The sequence below is a fragment of the Hydra vulgaris genome, chromosome 09 (genome assembly GCF_038396675.1).
Source record: "Hydra vulgaris chromosome 09, alternate assembly HydraT2T_AEP".
Taxonomy (NCBI): Eukaryota; Metazoa; Cnidaria; class Hydrozoa; order Anthoathecata; family Hydridae; genus Hydra; species Hydra vulgaris.
Genome location: NC_088928.1, coordinates 40,002,116 through 40,023,584, shown reverse-complemented (window position 1 = coordinate 40,023,584; position 21,469 = coordinate 40,002,116). Strand labels below are relative to the sequence as shown.

The 21,469-nt window shown below is 28.0% G+C and overlaps 1 protein-coding gene across 1 annotated transcript in view; it reads right to left on the bottom strand.

The window, feature by feature from the left end:
• LOC100205884 (HEAT repeat-containing protein 5B) overlaps positions 1-21,469 on the bottom strand; it is a 143,078-nt gene that overhangs the window by 9,687 nt on the left and 111,922 nt on the right. The window contains exons 23-31 of the mRNA XM_065805682.1: positions 16,025-16,093; positions 15,405-15,584; positions 11,508-11,710; positions 11,272-11,396; positions 9,085-9,299; positions 8,432-8,696; positions 8,029-8,314; positions 7,719-7,923; positions 7,435-7,648 (exon numbers count right to left, since the gene is read on the bottom strand). Of these exons, the coding sequence (XP_065661754.1) occupies positions 7,435-7,648; positions 7,719-7,923; positions 8,029-8,314; positions 8,432-8,696; positions 9,085-9,299; positions 11,272-11,396; positions 11,508-11,710; positions 15,405-15,584; positions 16,025-16,093 (1,762 nt within the window). The remainder of the gene's footprint in view (positions 1-7,434; positions 7,649-7,718; positions 7,924-8,028; positions 8,315-8,431; positions 8,697-9,084; positions 9,300-11,271; positions 11,397-11,507; positions 11,711-15,404; positions 15,585-16,024; positions 16,094-21,469) is intronic.

The window sequence follows — 21,469 nt, the reverse complement described above, 5'->3', positions numbered from 1 at the left end:
TAAAATTCATATATCATCAAAAAATATTATATATAACAAGAAAAACAAAGCCCTCTGTTTAAAGATATCGTTTATTACAGCAAATAAAACTGGTCTCCTAATTTTTTCCGTAAAAACCAACAAACCCGGCCGTGTATTTATAGTAGGCCATGCTCAGACTTAAAATTATCAGAACCAACAAAAATTATTAATTTAGAGAATGAAATAATGAACGATATAGAAGCTACTAATGAAGATTATTTGGAAGATGAAAACAATGACATGTGAAATAAATATAGCAATATTAAAAGTAAAAATTGTGAAGAATTATTACTTTGAAGAGAGTTTTTTAAATATTCTCTTTTTAAAAATTAAAACAAGTTTGTAACCTTTCTTAGAAGTACTAGTGTCCTCCTAGATATTTATGGCCTACTACACAGTTTACTAATTAGGTCTGTGAGGGTAATGGGTTATTTTTACAAGTTACCTGCTCCAACGAAACAATATAATTAATAATGAATACTATAATCAGTGGCGCGGCTAGTTGTTCGGAGTTGTCCCTAAAAAAAAACAGTCATTAGGGCCCAACAAATCTTATAGATTTTTCCTTCATTAAGTTTAAATTTAAAAAAAAAAAAAAATTCGAACTTTGTACTTTTATAAAAACTCTTAACATTGGGTCAAAACGCAGCGCCGTCCAGGTGTTTGAACTAAATAAGTTAATAAATTGTTAGTTTAAATGACATAAAGATAAAAAAATTAAATAAAAGTTATTACTTTTTAAAAAACTATTTTTGGATACCCAATTGTATAAAATTACGACATAGTGCAATGCTTGTATGGCTTCCATGCTTGATAGTGGCAGTGATAAGCACTTTCTTCAGCCTGCTCGGCATAAACTCTGTCTAAACTGACTATGTTGAAGAAAAGGAACAAGATGGCATACTAAAATGTAAACTTTCCAGCTAATATTTAATTTGTAGTTAAACTTTTCTAGAAAATGATGCTGAAAATTTTCAAAAACATTTTTGAAATACCTTATTTGATAGGGCTGCACTTGGAAGATTAATTTCTAGATTTATTTATCTAATAGTCTTTGTGAATTGTTACCATACAAAACTGTTCCATGGTAACCTCTAGACATAATTTTGTTTGACTTAAGCTATGTACCAATATAAGGCCACAGAGTAAGTAATACTTTTACAAACATAGAAGTAATACCAATAAAAATGTAACTCTTGGGGAGGGATAAGATATTCCACTAAAGTTTCTAAATTCAAGAAGAAATGCAGCTTTTAAATTCCTTTATGTGAATATTCCTGCATCCATTTGCAACAAACTTGTTGTAGTTAATATCAATGGAATTTTTTAAGCATTTTTTACACCACAATCTCTACATTCAATTGCTAAACTAGCATCTGCTAAAGTTGCTTCTCTTTATCATGCTTGCCATTTTCTCTCTCATTCCATTTTCTACCTCTACAAATTCCTTATTCGTCCCTGTATGGAATACTGTTGTCATATTTGGGCTGGTTCTTCTAATGATGCTCTTTCTCTTCTAGACAAGGTCCAAACGGCATTATACATTTATTTTGATTTTATGATGATGGGAAAAATCTGCTAAGATAGAGCTTTTTTCCCATCATCATAAAGTTGCATCTTATTCACTTTTCTACAAATACTATCATGGTCGCTGCTCAAAGGAGCTACCATCTTTAGTTCTACTAACTAAAACTCATTCTCTCTTGACTCAACAAAGCAAAGCCTTATTCTTTTATTGTATCTGTCCCTGCATGCTCTAAAAACTTTTATTCATCTAGTTTTTTTCCCCACACCTCAACCCTCTGGAACTCTATCCCATATTCATGTTTTCCTGACTCATACAACCTTCAACTTTACAATTCTTCTGTCAACCGCTTCGTTGCTCTATAACTCTGTTCTCTTTTTCTAGTAACTCCTAACTTAATAGTGGTTGCTTGCAGCCTTGTTAGGAGTGAATCAGATTAAAAAAAGAAAGCAAAATTAAAATTTCTTTACCAGAACATTTAATTGTGCCTTATACTTTTTTATTTTGTTCAAATTGAGACAAATTTATATAATTCATTATAATTAATATGTATAATATATATTTCATTAAACAATATAAAAATTATTATGCAATAATTTACTGTGTAATAATTTTATATATATATATATATATATATATATATATATATATATATATATATATATATATATATATATATATATATATATATATATATATATATATATACACATACATACATATGTATATACATATACATATCTATATATCTATATCTATATCTATATCTATATATATATATATATATATATATATATATATATATATATATATATATATATATATATATATATATATATATATATATATATATATATATATATATCATTGATATTTAAGTTCTAAAAATAATTTCAATTTCCAATTTTACTTAGTTCTTAAAGCATTGATATAATTTCTAATTTTAATTTTACTTCTTTTGAATCAGTTCTGATTAAATTAATTTCAGTTCAGTTCTTATGATTTCAATCATTTTAATTCTTATTTCAGTTTCTAAATCAGTTCATATTTTACTTCTATCAAATTTCACAGCAATTAGTAGTCCTAACGACACATTTTTTTGAAAAAATTAAAGTGCAATCTTGAAGTTTATGAATTTGGGTAACTTGTACTTGTTGCATTCATTAAAAAAAATAATCTTATGGCTCCTTCCGGGGCCTTAAAAAAAAAAAAAAAATTACCCCACCCTGGGGTAAGTTGGCGCAAACTATAATAAAGATTACAAACGTATTAGTGAGTAAAAATTTATAAAAATTTTTTAATATTTCTATGAGCTAGAAGCAGTTAGTAGTTCGAATATGAAGCCAAAACAACACCCCACCTTTGTTCCTGGTAACAAAATCCCATAAAAAATTTTTTTTGTAAAAAATAAATTAAAAAAATTTTTTTTTGTAAAAATAAATTGTTTCAATATTGTTACAAATAATAATTTTAAAAAAAAATTGATTTTATAAAGATATTTTTGTTTTTCAGCTTCCCCTGTGAAAATTTTGCCAATAAACCCCAAAAGCTTTTCAATAAACTGCCTAAAGATCCTGAAAAACCACAACTACTAAAAAAACCTGACTGATAATAGTAAATCAGTTGTGACTGGAATATTTATAGTAGTTTTTTTCATAGGACCCAAGATGAAATGATCAATTAGGAAAGTTCCCTAAGATTTCTGATACTTTTTGATAAAAGACTCTGCACATAAACGCAATTCATCAACTTACCCCTGCTGACAACTAGCCCCGGTCTCCCCTATCATTATTTCAAGAAATAATGTAATACATAAGTTTCAAGAAAAAAGTTTTAAAATTTTTTAACTAAGTAATAAACATCTAAATAATCATACAAATAGTCATAAAATATTCAATGATTCAATTGAGTTATAATAAGATTTTTTTTTTGAAATTGAAAGAAAATATCTGGTTGAATTATAATTACAAGTTTTTGTTCAGTTTCATAAAAACTCTCATCTCTAATGATTTTTTCATTCGATTGCGGCGACCAACAGTTAAAATTCCACAAAGTGAAAAAACCTTTCTACAAACGCCTGTGATGCTGGGGCGGACAGTAAATCTTCAGCCAAAATTGCAATCTTGCTATACTTGCTTTTGTTTTGTTTCCAAAAGAGCAGGCTGTTACTTGGCAGCGCTTCATCACCGCTTATGTCAACCAAATACCTTGACAGCTGACTTGCAACAGTGATATTGTCTTGGTTATGAATCTTTCCTTCTTTTGTAAAGATTTCATTTGACAAGAACTTAAAGCGCTTTATGGCAGCAAATTCACATTCAGATCCATTTGACTCAGCAGCAGCTTGTAATTCTTGTTCTACTCCACAAACTTTTATTATATACATCTTTACTGCATGGAGCAAGGTGTCCATTTCCGGTGTGAGTATAAAGACAGCAACGGTTGGATCTAACAAACATGCAGCAGACGGAAGAGGATTAAACGTATCTGAGTCCGGCTGCAGAATTGATTGAAACCGTTGACGTAGATCTCCAAGAAGATTCGGTGTCAAAGACTTGTTGGTAGGATATTCTTGTAAATGGCATTCCAAATTGAGTATAGATGGTAGAACCTGTGAAAGAGACTGGGCATCGGTCTGAAGTATATCTGTTTGTACTGCAAATGGTTCCAAAAGTGAAGAAATGTTTTGAAGACGAATCCATTCACTTGCTTTGAATGTGTCGATTCCTAAATTTAAGTAAACTATCTGTAATTAAAGTTTACTAATAACAATTGTAATAACTAATAATTGTCATTGATATACGTCTCTTTTTTCCATGCTGTTGTGATGTGATTTAAAAGGCAGGGTAAAGTCTTTCCGTGTTATTAGTAAACCTAATTTAAAGACTATAAGCCCTGTCTTGTTTTTTAATGATAATGACTAATAAACTTACAATTTATTAACATTTTCGTTTTTTTAGTTTAAATAAGGTAAGACACAATTTTGTAGATTTAATAAAATTCCGAAAACAATTTATATACACTAATAACATAAATAATAAAATAATATGTACCAATTTCTGTAAGAACTTCATTCACCGATGTCTTTATTTTCAACAGCTGGTCAATCATCTGATATGTACTATTCCATCTTGAGGTGCAGTCAGTTATCACAGACTTCCCACACTTGTCAATAAGTTTCTCAATCGCCACACTCGATTTCCTAATTCTTGATACAACTTGTCTCAGTTCTAAGATGGTTGCACTATAATGTTCATAAACTGGTTTTATGAGAAGCTGGAGTGTGTGAGCCATACAGGGCATTCGACGATATGGAATATGATCTGGTAGGAATAAATCAGTTCGTTCTGACTGAGACTGGATCTCTTCCTCATCAGTTTCATGTTCAGACTCGTCAGATTCAAACTCAAAAGATTCAGATTCGTCAGATTCAAACTCATAAGATTCATATTCGTCAGATTTCTTAGCTGCATGCACTTCCTGTAGGAGCCTGATGGCTTTAACCATATTAGACCCGTTGTCTGAAACAATCAACATAACTTGATTTTCTCTAATACCCCACTGGTCAAGACATTTCTTTAAACATTCGGCAAGCATCTCACCCGTGTGGGGATGTTGGAGTTCCATCAAATTTAGGAAAGCATGTTGTGTTTTATCAATGGTGGTGTCATAGAAACAAGCAGATACTCCAAGGAACGATGCTGTGAGACCCTTCTTCGTCCAACCATCAAGACAAATTGTTACTTTGCGTGTATGATTTATCAAGTTTTTCAGTTGTGCAGATTGTCGAAGAAAACGCTTGTTTATCCGCTTGTTCAGTGATGCAGACCCTGCAATATAAAATTTAAATCAGTTAGAATTTAATGCACATCAGTTTGTGTAGTTAGTTACTATAGTGTTACACTAATGATACGATAATTACAGGTAAACATTTAAAAATTGTTTAGTATTGAATGAATCTAAAACAATAATTTAAAAACTTAGTTGTGTTAATTATTACCAATTTAAATTTTGGGTCAAGCGTTTTTATCATCTTTCGAAACGACGGCTGATCTAGCAATACCATTGGATAGCTGGTATTAACAATCATTTCAATCACGCTATCCTGACGCACTTGATATTCACTTGATTCCGTTGGCCACGCGGTGATTCGGTGTTCAAAGCTCTCTCTTATTGTCTGGGTTTTTGTCTTTCCACTATTTTGGGAAGATGTAGAATTGATTTCATCAATTTTATGTTTCAAAAACATCTTTTCTGCATTTCGTTTTTTCTTTTCATCTGTGTAACATTTGTGTCTCTTTATGTATTCTCTGAATGTGCGCTACTAAGTTACTGGAATTTTTTCCGGCAAGAAATGCGCCACACGCGCCCTCATTATTAGTACTAGACACTTGGATTTGTCAGTTTTTTGATCGTAAACGAAGAATTTCCATACAGGACTGTCACGCTTCCTACCAGCCAACAACCTTGATAAACTCATTATTCTGTTATTGATTGATTTGCGACTCTTAAGAATCTATAGATTTTTATTTTATTTTACAACAAAAGATTGGATGCATTGAATTTATACTTAATATAATGACAAGCACGTGACCAGTTTTGTGGTCCATTAATACATTCTATAATCATTTCAAATATCATCGTTATGGTCAAACATGTGCGCCAATTTCAAACCAAGTATGTAAAATTTGTAAACTAATTGTCAAAAAAAAACTAATTATTGCATCAAAACTTTTTTAATATTCAATAATTTTCGTTCGTTAATAATTATTAATTCTATTCCTATTTTCGTTTTTTGATGCTTATATTCAATTCTATTTCAGTTTTCGTTCTTCAGATATATCCTAATTTTAAGTTTTTATTCACATTAACGAAATCAATTATTTTTACTTCAAATTTTACTTCACGTTAATGAAAATATCACTGATATATATATATATATATATATATATATATATATATATATATATATATATATATATATATATATATATATATATATATATATATATATATGAGTTTGAGCAAAATAAAAAAAATCAACTATAACATTTAAAATCAATGTTTTACTTTTTCAAAATTATTTTCAAAAACGTTTAATATTATAAAATGAATTTTAAATAATACTTTTAATAGTATTGATTAAGAAAAAGATAACACAGAATATCAATTTATTTTTTCATAATGGCATTTTTATAAGAAACCAATCAGTTAGTCCAATCTAATTAAAAACATTTGGATTTCAATTGGCACTTTTTTAATTTTTTTTTTGCAATAACCATGCCATTAAAAAAGGATTGCAGTTTATTATGCAACGATTGGTTTATTTTGAAAATGACTTTTTTTATTTTTAATAAACTAATTTTTTGCGTTTTTCATCTTAGTTACAACAATAATGCTTTTTTTTTAATAAACATCTTTGTGAACTTGACCATATTGTCATTAATGTTATAATGATACTAAACAGTATTTCACACCAAGGATTTTAGGAAAACAAATCTCTCTGCACTGCATATCTGTGTTTAAAAAGAAAATAATTTTTTTTTCTTTACTAACTCTATTATAACTTTGTATTATATAATTATTTAATATTTATGTTCACATTTATAATACTAAAGTTCTGCTTTACTAAAAATAAAACAATTGCTGTAGTATAAAATAACTTATAAACTTTAGGGAAGTGTGGGCATGAGCAGAAGCCAAAGCTCTCGATCCCCGCTGAGGCATATATATATATATATATATATATATATATATATATATATATATATATATATATATATATATATATATTTATATATTTATATATATATATATATTTATTTATTTATATACTATTATTATATAATTATTGGCCTAAAAAACATTAAAAAGTAATGTGCACATACGTTTTTCTTCTTCAACTATAGAAAGAATAAATTCAATTAGATTGATGCTTTCCTTGCAACATAACAGTTCAGACTCAGATCCAGGTCGCTTTGAATGTGTAGTTTCAAGGATATCATAAACTAGTGGAATACATTCATGGATAAATGGAATCGACAGACAGCTTATTGGAGATTTAATGATGCTTCCAACAATTTTTAAAGTTAATAAGCGAAGCTAAAATAATAAATGACAAACTTAAGTTTTTGAATTCTAATAAACAAACTAAAATTAATAAACAACTTACTTTTGAGGGAGCTTTTTGGATGCAACCTGAAAAGAGGTTTGTGCAACTAGAAAGAAGCATTGAGTTGCTAATATTGCTTGGTGAAAATAAAACAAAAACAGATACAACAATCATAATATTCTCCCAAACTGTTATTATTACGGAGTGATTTGCATTATCGCACGGTGTGTATGCATTAGCTGTTTGAAGAACTGATAGCAGACAACTAAAAATAAAATCATACCAAAGTCTGTTATTCCCTTTTTTCATTATAAAGAGTACAAAAAAAAAAGTGTTTATATAGAACAAGCATCACTACAAAATATCATACCTTTGTATAAGGCTCCCCCAAACCTCTTTGTTATCTTCATGAAGTGCGTGAGGTGAAGTAATTACCTCCTTAAAACTTTGGGTTAATGTAGTTAAAGCAGTTCTCAAAAAACCCTCATGCGAAAAGTTTTCATTTATGTTTAATACAACATATTTAAAAATAGAGGATAACAAAAACAAAATTGTTGGTAAACATACAACACTAGATGAAAATGTGCACAATTTTGGTATACCAGAAAGGATAGATGAAACGAAAGCAAGAACTTCCATTATTGACGCAGAAAATTCTGTAAAATTAAATTTTAAATCTATATTCTATGAAAAATGTGAAGAAAAAAAACTAACAAAAAAAAACTAACAAAATTGTTATTAATGAAGAAATAAATTGAAGACCTGTATTTTACCTAATTTCTTTGGAGTTCGCAATGATTTCCAAATTTCTTCTGGCATAACTGAATAAGCGTACCTTTTTACCATATAGCAACATATTTCTAATATATTAAACAAAACACTCTTCTTGACAACAATTTCATCTTCTGTTGGCTCACTTGACTCACCTAATGCTGTAGAACATTTAAAAACGATATCCAAAACAATTAATTGGAATGAAGGTTCATCTCGTGACAGCAATAAACGATGTAGCACTGTAAGTAATTCGATAGATAGAATCTATAAAAAAATATTTATAAATATTTATATTTATAATAAACATTTTATTATATAAGTTAAAATTTATAATATTAAATAAAAATATTATCAAATAAATACATGTATATTATTTTGTTGTAATATATTATTAATAATAAAACACATAAAAAACTTAAAATGGTTTTAAAATTTGTATAAAATAATAAAGTTTTAAAACTTTCTTAAATTGATAATTTTTTTTTTTTTTCAACAGATAAAAAGTTCAGTATGAACTATTTATTTGTATATACATAGGCCAAAAAACAAACAACAAAAGCTACAAAAAACAGTGATTAACAAAAATAATTTGACTAACTAAAACAAAAATGGTTAAAATTTAAAATAATGAACTGTATCATTAAGTCAGTACCTTATTGTTTCCAATAATACAGCGACCAAAATGTGAACTAAGAAGTGCATTAAATGAGCTCGCACATGCTTCAATTGTTCCAACGGGATACAAAGACAAAGGAGAGCACATAGCTTCTACACATATACCAGAAAGCAAATAAAAACGATCAGTATTAACTTCCTCTGCCATCTTTTTCACAGGATCAATTGCATTAAGGGTTTTCACTTCATGTTCTGAAAAAAGTCACTTAATTGTAACATAAACTAACATATCATGTTATACATAGGTTTTTATCATATTAGATAGTCACAACCCACACCTGTCAGGTTATACATGTAAACTTATTCACCAATACCTATATTTTAGCATGATGCCATTAGTTGCAGTGCAGCCTGTAATCTACAATCAAAGACTCATAAGAAAAAACTTAAAATTAAAAATTTGGCTATTGCGATTTGTACTCATTTTTGCAACAAAAAAAAACAACAAAAAACAAAACAAAAAAGAAATGAAAACCTTAAAATTTGACAAAAAACTATTGTCATAATTAATCAATTAAACAGGATTAAGTATATATATATAAACTGAACAATTTATGTGTTTTCCAATACAATAAAATATTTTCAATTTATGCATTAAATATACTAATTTTTATAACTAAATTTTAGCACAGTAAAGATAAATAAATTATCAAACTTTTTCTTTAAACCATCAAACAACAAAACTTTTAAGATTGAGACAAAAAATGAGTGAATGACAAATAATGAGTAGATGACAAATAATGAGTGGATGACAAATAATGAGTGGATGACAAATAATGAGTGGATGACAAATAATGAGTGGATGACAAATAATGAGTGGATGAAAAATAATGAGGGGATGACAAATAATGAGTGGATGACAAATAATGAGTGAATGACGAATAATGAGTGAATGACAAATAATGAGTGGATGACAAATAATGAGTGAATGACGAATGAGTGAATGACAAATAATGAGTGGATGAAAAATAAATGAGTGGATGACAAATAATGAGTGGATGACAGATCCTGGCAAAGAAATATCAAAGGGTACAAATGGACAAACATTTGTGAGGATAATCTTCACTGTTTTTATTTAGTTTAAAAATTCTATTAACTGCAACTGCATGGGTAAAATTTTAGTATAGAATGATAAAAACTGGATCTTATTGACTCTACTTGTTTAGAATGATGAACACTGAATCTTCTTGACTTTACATTTTGCTTGTTCCTAGTTGATTATGGTTGTTGTTTATGCAACTTGTTTTTTATTTTTTAATGAGAGTACAGCTTAAAGATTCAGTTTAATAGTTATGAGGCCAGCTGGTAGTAAGTTTTCCATAGGTAAATACCAGATAGATTCCATTAACAGCTGTAAATACATAAGCAGTACCAACAACACTTTTTTCAACAACTGAAACTTTCATTATGCAAAACGCACTAGACCTTTATTTAACTTTAAGACCTTTATATAAACTTTATTTAAATTTTACTATTTCATCTTTAATTCTCAGTGTTGAAGGCTACCATCCTTTGGCTCTCAGTGTTGAAGGCTACTATCCTCTGATTCTACTACTAAACCTCATCATTATACTTCCTACCTACTTAAATAAAAATACTTTTTGATTTTCTTTGTGATGGTCTTTGCGCTGATACAACTTTTATCTGCTAAAAACATTCTTTTTTTATAATCTCTTTAATTTATACAGATAAAAGAAACTTATATTACCTGCTTCTTAAGTCCAGCCTCACTCTATCCCATGGTGTTCACCAACACAGCATCTATTCTCAATCATAGTCATTTTTTAATTTTTTTTTCATAGTCTTATCAAAGTGGTCTCCAGAACTTTCTTCAATACTCTCTATTTAGTGTTTTATTGGGTCTTGCTTTTCTGAGTTACAACTCAGCATTCTACAGTAAGTAGAAAATTTTTACTGCTGATTCAGCAGTAAAATGCTGAATCAGCATTTTACTGCTGATTTAGCATTCTACTGCTGATTTTAAAACATTAAATAGTTTGAAAACATGTTATAGAAAATAATTTTTGACAAAAAATTGATTTTCAAAATTAATTAAGAAAAGCGTAGTGTGCTTCTGTTTGCTTGTAAATAATTTGCAAGTATACAGATTTAAAATCTAAAAATTATTTAATCAAATAAAATTTTGCTACTCTTAAATATATACCTGCACCAACTAACACTTCAGTGGAATTCTGAAATGAAACTGAAGATAACCATAAAGCAGTAGCATGCACAATTGGAGGCCAACACAATTTATAATGTGGTCGAACAGAGTCTGCAGTTTCTGAACTAAAACATCAACAACAAAATACAAAAATAAAAAACAGCTGCATTGAAAAAACAAAATGACAACGAAAAAAAAGAAAAAAGAAAAAGAACAAAAAAATAAAAAAATAATACCTATAGAACACACCACCTTGTTGAGGTAGTTGTGACTCATACTGTTGCGGTAATGTTAAAATAACAAAATCTTTTAATGCATTCAGCCAATGCTTTACTAGCAGTCTTAAATCTCCTTTAATTAGATCTAATAGACAACCCGAACTAATATTTTCATCTGAAGATTTCAATTCCTTTTCATTATTGATTGCCATAATGTATATCTATAATGAATGTATTTACAATACATTGTAAAGTATATATAAAAAAATATAATATATAATGTTACATGAAAAAATCAGACTTAATGGTCAAAAGAAGTTATTTGTATAACTAGAGTAAGTTACAGTTAATTCCTGGTAAGTTAAACACCAGTTAACTCGAACTTTTGTTAGCTCAAACTGTTTTCTACAGACCCTTGAAAGCAAGAACAATTGTTTTACTTTGCTTATTTCAAACATTTGTTTAGTCAAACCTTTTCCTTGGTCACTCGGAGATTCGAGTCAACAGGAAATTTTTAAACTTTCTTAAACGATTGTAATTGATATTTAAAAATATTTATACCCGCCAAATTTTTATACAAGTTAATATTTCACCACCTGCAAATCTTTTAAAAAATGAGATTATAATTTGTTTTTAAAAGTCATTTTTTGAAGCCACAATAAATAGCTAGTATATATGTTTCTTTAAAATATAAAGATTGTCTCAAGTCATTCAATACAAGTCATTCAATTCAAGTCATTCAATACAAGTCATTCAATACAAGTTATTTAATACAAGTCATTTAATACAAGTCATTCAATACAAGCCAATAAAGTCATCAACTAATCATCAAGAAATTTATTATCTTATATAATACTGTCACATTATAATTACATTTTTTGCATTATTCAATTGCATTTAAAAATATTGTTATGAACATCTTGTAAAATTGAAAAAAAAAAGTTATTTATTAAATATTTAATAATTAAATAAAAAGCTTTTTTTTAAATTATTCTTATGACTAAACATGTTTACTTAATTTACTTTGCTATGAAGTTTTAATTTAATGTTTGAAATTTATCTATAAAATAAAAAGTCTACCTTTATTTTACTGTACTTAATGAGACTGCATTACAAATCTGCTTGGGGTGAGAGATATCATAACTGAAGGTATTTACCAAGGTAACACTATCAACATAAATATACACTGACTTTAGTAAAACTTTTGATAAGGTATCACATCATCAACTCTTGTATAAACTTAAAGCACACGGTATTGTTAAGTCATTAATTAATTGGATCAAACAATAGCTCACAAATAGGTGACAGCAAGTAGTAATTAATTACTATAAATCCGACTGGAATAGTTACAAGGGGGGAACCACAAGGTTCAGTTCTTGGCCCACTACCGTCTGTTCTCTTTATTAAAAATTCCCCCCCTACCCCCACCCTAAAATATGTTTCTTATTAAAAAATTCTGGGTTTATTTTAAACAGAAATAGAAAACTAGGTAACAACAAACCGTTGTGAAAATAAATGCTTTACAAATTTGCCCGCATTTATTCCAGAAATAAAACGGAAACACTTTGTTTTAAGAAAATATCTCTTATAATCACAGCCAATGCATTTTTAACACAGTTTGGTGTATCAAAACTACTGTGATTGTACAGTGAGAGATATTAGAATGACTTTGTAAGTGGTATACAAGTTTTTTTTTTTAAATAAGAAAAAAAAAATTTATAAATTAACTGATTTCAACATTGTGGAGCAATTTATATTTGTTTTTATGTGTCAAAAACGTTTTTGGCAAAAACCCGTATGGAAACCCCTTCCTACTTGAAACCTACTCGCTAATTTCAAAGTCGTGTATGCATCAATATCTCCAGTAATGACAACTGAACTACAAATGAAAGACATACATCCATTCTTAATAGAGAAATAGATGACATCATGTTTCCATAACTTGTCTATACTCTACAAAATCGACTTGACTCCTTTTACATGTGCTTATGATGAGAGAAGTTTCAGTAGACTATCAAAAATTATCTTTGATCAATAATGACAAATCAATGTCTTTTTGGATCGACATTTATTTTAATTGAATGTAAGCTTGCTGAGAGCATAGAATTTGAATTATCAATAAATCATTTTACTTCAACCCAGCGGGCACAGACGTCTGTAAGACATCTATACAATGCCTTATAGTTGTCAGAAGACAGCATGATGTTCTTAAGATGTCCAACTAACATTCTGTACTAGCTGGAATTGAAACTTGGCATAGAAAAATAAACTAGCAGGAAAGTAAATTTCTTTCTTAATGCTTGCTTTCAGTAATTTGTACAATGTAAATATATTTTTAAATAAACAAACCATTGCAATAATTTTATTTTGTTTCTAATTTTATTATTATTTTTTTAATTTTGTTTCTTTTATTTTTTTTTTAACACTTGTTGTTCAAAGAAAACTTAGCAAACTCAAACTTTAGACTGTTTAGTGTCTTAGTCATACCTATAAGTTATGATAAAAGGTACATAAAAACATCAATAAAGTATATTTATCACAAGTGCAATTCTCAAAAAAAAGAAGATATTTATGGGGGTTAATGTGCCACCCCCAACCCTTGTCGCCCCATACTCATTCCCTTACCCTCTCCCCCCATGACACTAAACCTCAATCTGCCACTGCCTAAAAGGATTAGTCAAATAACATAAATATTCATTCGGATATCAGCATAAAAGCGCCTGGTGCCACACATCATAAATTTCAAGAATAAGCAATTTTATTTTTTCAAAAATTTCATTTTTGAAAACTTTGTGACATTTTTTAAATTATGTAATTCAAAAAGTTAATTATGGGATATAGAAACTTAAACTTATTGTTTTGTAAGCATTTTATTTTAAAAATCTTTATGATAATTTATGATTATACTTATAAGGTATCATAAATTATAATAAAATATAAAGTAAACAAATGAAAAAAACAAATAATTTGTAAAACACAAAAACAAGAAACTGTTGCAAAGTAAAAAACTTCAAATAGGATTAATTCTCAAAGGAATACTTACTAATGAAGATCTTATGAAGCTTAAGTATCATATAAATTTTTAGATATCTAAATTAATCATTCAGATGGCTGAATAATTTTGTTTTATAGACTATCATTCGTTTCAAAAATGTTTAGACTTTAGACTATCATTTGTTTCGAAAATGGAAAACTTTTGTTTAAAAACATCATTTGATAGTGGAAGGATATGTTTGTCAGTATTCAAAAACAATAAGTAACTCTAAAAAAATTTCTATATCTATGGTTTCTCCATCACCTGATCTAAGAAAGCATGATCTTATCTGAAGGCATCTTAATTCTTATTATTAACTTTCGGAAAAACAATTTTATTTCAAAACCTTACACATTAAAAAAATAAACAATTGTTCCAGAGTGCATGTTATTACAGTTATGTATTCACAATTATGTACTGGATACAAGATGGCAACAATAACATAGTTACAGATCAAACAAAAAAATAACACAGTTACAGATTATCTTTGAAATGAATAAAAAATATTTTAATAAGTTAACAAACAAATATCTTTTATTAAATTGTGTGCATATGGCTCAAGTCATTCCTCAGATTGAAAAAGAAATTGAAAAATCACAAAAACAAAATTTCTTTGAAAATATTTAAAATATAATTTTTAGATTTAATGATATCATTAAAAAACCATTTAAAATTTTTATTAATTTAAGATATTTAAGAAATTATTCATCAGTACAACAGTAAACACAACATTAAAATTTTATTGTTCATTTATTTAATTTAATTTTGCTTTACTTAAAAATTGTTTTGAATAAAAAATCAATAAAAGTCAATAAAAGATAACATTTTTTAAAACTTTATTATAAATTTATTATATAGATTTACAATAAAGTAAGACTTACTTGAGCCCAGGCTTTAAGAACAGCTAAATTTTCAAGAGTATAAGCGCTTTCACTGTACAACTCTCTGTTGACATCATCAACTTTTCCTATCTTCACTAAGGAATTTACAAGAAGTTGCTGAATCCTTCGTACATCAGCAACATTTTTTGATATACCAAAACCAATCCAGGAAGAGCAAACCTATATAGACAAAAAAACTACTGTTCTAACATTCTTTTAACAATGAGATAATGATAAAAAAAATTTATTGCTAAAATGTATTACAATTGAAATGAAATAGGAAAAAAAAAAAAAATATATATATATATATGTATATGTATATATATATATATATATATATATATATATATATATATATATATATATATATATATATATATATATATATATATATATATATATATATATATATATATATACACACACACATACACACACATATATTTATGTGATAAATGTATACAATAATATATATTTAATATATGTATAAAAAAAAAAATACACAAAAGACAAATGTATAGCAATGAAAAAAATAATAAATGTATTTTAACAAATAAGATACAGAAAAAAAATGTATTTAACTAGAGGATACAGATAACTATTGCATAACAGTTAAATACCTCACATGCCATTGCAGTAACATCTGGAGGAACGTTTGAAGCAAAAGCTGGTCTTAAAGCAGTATCAACCTGGGAACAGCAAAATAAAAAGTTTTTTTTTTATTATAAAGTTATCAAAGATTCAAACATAAGACTACTTATGTTTGAAGTTCTCATAGCAAATAAAACTTTTATATTTTAAACACATTTTAAGATATTTCTCTTATTTGTCAAAGTTGCTACTTTTTTTAATCCTAATAACTAAGCCAGCAGTATACCGATAACTAAACCAGCAGTCTACTGATAACTCAGTCAGCAGCCTACGGATAACTAAGCCAGCAGCCTACTGATAATTACTAAACTACTGATGCATTTATTGACACATTTAAGCCTTTTATGACTCTTTTATTGGTATTTATTATCATCTACAAATATCTAATACCATCTATGAATATCTAATAACGCCTGTGCAGAGCAGAAAATCATCATATCATACTTAGATGTAATTGTCAATCGACAATAGTTAAAGAAATACTAAGAGAAAAAAGCAAAAAAAGCAAATAGTGTTAAAAATTTTGAAGATTTATAGATTAATGCTACAAAAAGTCATATAAATTAAGCTGTGGGGATGAACTTTACAAATATTTAAAATTGGGTAATAAGGGACACTTATGCACCTTTTATGATGCATGTAACAAGTTGGAACGAAAATAAGATTTTTTTGAAGTCTTTTAACATCCTACTATAGTCCGGAGATGTAGGTCTTGAGATCAAAGCCTTGGTCTCAAGACGCCTCAAGACTCATATTTAACTGTCTTGGTCTTGGTATTGGTCTTAAAGCCTAAAGTCTTGATCTTAGTCTTGGATCTTAGTCTTTTATTTTCTTGATTCTTACAAAAACTATCAACTCAATGAATAAATTAGTTATTAATAACAAACCATAGATCGCTGCAACTTTCCTCTCTCAATAAGAGTTCGCCGTGTTAGTTTGACAAAGTTCTGCCTGAAATTTTTTATTTTAGGAGAATTTAAAAAAATCTTTTAATTTTTTAATGCTTAATTAAAATTATTCATATTATTATTTTTTATTTATGTATTCTTTTTACACAGTAATAATACATAAATCATACACCATATGAAGAGAGCTAATGGAGAATACCAACATGCTAAATTTTATCAAAGGCTTTAAAAATGTTAAGACCGATAGACCTAACCTCTCCTTATTTATCTAGTGCATGATAAAACCTTTTGGTAATTATTGTTAACAAATCAGCAGTAGAACAAGAAGATCGAAATCCATGTTAATGATAAAAAAGTTAATATATTCAAGATAGAAAATTGGGAGTTTGTAAAATAAAGACTCAAAAACCTTACTTATGATAGAAAAAAGAATAATGGGACGGTAGTTAGACGAGTCAGATTGCTCTCCAGAATTTTTGAAAATTGGAACTACAGATGCCGCTTTCCAGCAGGCTTGAAAACAAGACTCTGATAAGCACTTGTTAAGTAGTTATGAAAGTATAGAAGACAGCTCCGGAGAGCACTTCTGCAAGACCATAACAGGTATGTTTTCTAGACCACAAGCTGTAGATACAGAAGCTGGAGTGATACGAATGTCAAGTAATGGATCAACCTGTTTGTTGGCAATATCAGGTAGGATGTGATTAGTGGAATTAAGAGATGAGATTGATGAAAAGTGTTTAGCAAACAGCTTACCTTTGTCTTTAGGTGAAGTAACATAACCTGAACCATATAAAAGAGGTGGAATGACAGATTTGCCCTTATTAAGACATGTACCAGAAAAAATCTGCACGCATTCTGATGTGGTGTTTACGGAAACCGTGCATCATTTTAAATAGCTAATTATTTTAAAATGTCATTGTATTAGTGTTATTCAAAATTTAAACACCTCTGTTATCAAAACAATTAGTTTTAATTGAAATGTCACCAAATTAAGATAAGAAGCAAGAAAAATTTTTGCATTTTCTCGTTAAAAATCCTGGTGTATCAAACAAAACAATTTCTAAAGAGTTGCAGATTGCTTTGAGAATAATGCAGAGCGTTATGAAACGATTTAAGAACACTGGTACAATCAAAAGGAAATCAAGAAGTGGAAGAAAAAAATGTTTTATTAGACAAGATCTTAGTAAAATAGTGAAAGATGCCTTAAACAGAAAACCGGAGATTTCTGTTCGAACTTTTTAAATTTAAGCGAATAAATTTAAGACAAGTGCTTCCACTATACAAAGAGTAAAGAGAAATTGTGGCTGTAAATCTTATAAAAATAAAAAAGTTCCTCGCCGTGAAGAAAAGCGAGAAAATGTCGCAATTGGTTGTTTAAAGCTGCTCTTTAAAAAATCGGGTGCCAAAAAATCTTGTTTAATTATTGACGATGAAAGTAATTGTGCTGCATATTTCCGATCTCTTCTAGGACACCAATATTATTCAGCAAGAGTCAATATTAATCGCAAGAGTCTGAATTCCAATTATAAATGTATTAAAATGCAAAAATTGGCTAAAAAATTCCGAGTTTGGCAAGCAATTTGTGAATGTGATGAAAGAAGCTTTTGGTTTGTGACTACGGAAACAATTAACACCAAAATATACATAAAAGAATGCCTCTTGAAACGTCTTTTGCCGTTTTTAATGACACACATTGTAACCCGTTATTTTGGCCCAATTTAGCATCATATCACTACTCTGGGACAACTTTAAACTGGCTTAGAGAACATAAAGTAGACTTCGTTGACAAACACTGCAATCCACCAAATTGTCCCGAACTACGTCCTATCAAAAGATATTAAGCTCTTGTCAAAAGAAAAATAAGGTTTAATGTAAAAGAAGCCAAAAGCATTAAAGACTTCAAAAATAAATGGATTAGAGCTATCAAGAAAGTCCAGCCAAAGACTGTGCAAAAGCTGATGTAGAGTGTAAAGCGCAAAGTGTGTGCGCTCTCACGTACAAAACTTCACAAACTTTCTAAAGTGAAATTTAAGAATATTAATATATGTAATTTCAAAATATATATAACATTCAATATTGAAATACAATAGCTAAATACAAAAGCTATACATATTTTATAAATCAACTCATCACCAGTGAAATTTAGAATCAGATTTTAAAAACCTATCAAGAAAACAACACCAGTGAAATTTAGAATCAGATTTTAAAAACCTATCAAGAAAACAAAAGCAAGTCAACAGTATATAAAAGATTTAATATGGTCAAAACTGTTTTAGTTATATTACTATCAAGTTACTCTAATGTGCTTAATACAAGGTGGGGTGGGAATAAAAAGAAAAAGGGTGGGAATTTTTGACTAGATCTAATGAATAGAGGGAGGGGGTTTAAATAATCAGATGGGTAGGAGTTTTTATTTTGATAAGTGAGTTTATGTTTTCTTATTTTTAAAATTACTTTAGGTCTTTCGAAAATAATAATTAAAATTTTTTTAATAAAAAATAAAATTTAATAAAGAACGGGAGAGTGAGGAGGGTCTTAATTAGCTCAGGGTGGGGGAGAAAGTTTTTCAAAAATCGATAAACTCTCACTTCCGTGTAGTTGTTTTTTCCCTTTGATATTTTATAATTCCTGCATTATAAATGATAAACTTAAGTAGATTTGACCATGTTTTTTTTCAATAAATAAATAAACATTAAATATTGCCAAAACAAAATATCTCATTTTGCTCAACAACATGTTGGGATCGCCTAATTTCCAGACAATTTAAAGAAAGATATAAAGATAAAGAAATAAAATATGGGTGCATGGAAATGATATAATAATACCTAATGATGATAATAACACACAAGTTTTGAATATAAAATTATTTTACACTCCGTGAGATCAAAAAAAGCTAAGAAAATTTATAATAACAAAACTTCTGAATTTGTAATTGTTATATATCTGAGGTATGAAATGATTGCCACTCTTTAAATGTTTTTTATTTCAAAGTAACTCGTTATATCGAGTCTTTTAATGTTTTTTATTTCAAAGTAACTCAAGATATTTAGTCTTTTAATATTTTATATTTCAAAGTAACTCGTTATAATGAGTCTTTCAATGTTTTTTATTTCAAAGTAACTCGAGATATTGAGTCTTTTAATGTTTTGTATTTCAAATTAGCACGTGATATTGAGTCTTTTAATGTTTTCTATTTCAAAGTAACTCATAATATTGAGTCTTTTAATGTTTTTAAATTAAAAATAACTTGTGATATTAAGAATATAGTAAAATTCTATTTTAATTCTTTACTGAAAAAAAAATTCTACTAGCTAAAATCTAACTTGAAAGAGTTATTATAATAAAATGTATGCATGAACATTAAAAACCCTAAATAACCAACATGTAATTTTGCATATTGCTTGGATATATTGTAAAATATCTATTTAACTTTAATTTTAATAAGGATACTTTATTTGAATGCTTAATTTTTTTTTAAATGATGTAATTTGTTTCTATTTTAACAACAACAACACAATAAATTAGGTCTTAACTTTAAAACATACAAGTAATTTTTTGTAATATGTAAACCATTATCTCTAAAACTTTGTTTCAATTTTGAATGTTTATTAAATGTACATCTTTTTGTTTCGCTTTAAAGTAAACTTTACTTTTTTTATTTACTCAAAACATTTATGGGGTGAAATAACTTTAATTTAACAAATGGCAAAAAAATTATCAGGAAAAATCAACAAACTAACTATTCAGAACTATTATATTTAAAAAAATTATTTGTTTAAAACAGATGTTAATCCAGGTAATACAAATACAGGATAAAAATACTTATTGTTGAATGCCAAAATTAAAAAAAAAAAAAAATACACATTAATTTTAAAGTTAGCTTTGCCCGACCTAACAGACAAATAAGGTAATATTTATTTGACCAGGTTATTTTGTGTCAAAATTATTGGTAACAGTACCAGTAATTGACCATGTGGCAGTAAATGACCATTTAGAAGAAAAATTGTTCTTCCATAGCCCTACTATGGAAGAACAATTTTTTGGAGGACATGGATCCACAGATTTTTTAAAAGAAATAAAAGTATATCTAAATGTATAAGCTGAAACTTAACAGTTTCCCATGCATTAGTGACAGGACAATATTTTATGGTGGTTCATGGAAGTTAATAAACACTTAAAAAATAAAAACATTTTATAAGTCCTGATGGACCCTTCACAGCTTTTTAATTGCAATGACACCACCTTTTTTCTTAACCCGAAAGGAATGAAAGTTTTTGCAAGAAAGGGAGATAAAACAATACATCTAAAAGTTATTTGAGATGACAGAGAGTGTCTGACAATACTGGCAATGACAACCGCAGTGTTGTAACGCCATTAGTGGTCTACAAATATGAGTGGCTGCCAATGGAAATAACGCTAAACTTTTAAACTTCAAGTTGGGCACTAGAAAAGTGATTCTGGTTAGATGCAGTCAGAACTATTTTGTTGAATTCTTGGCAAACT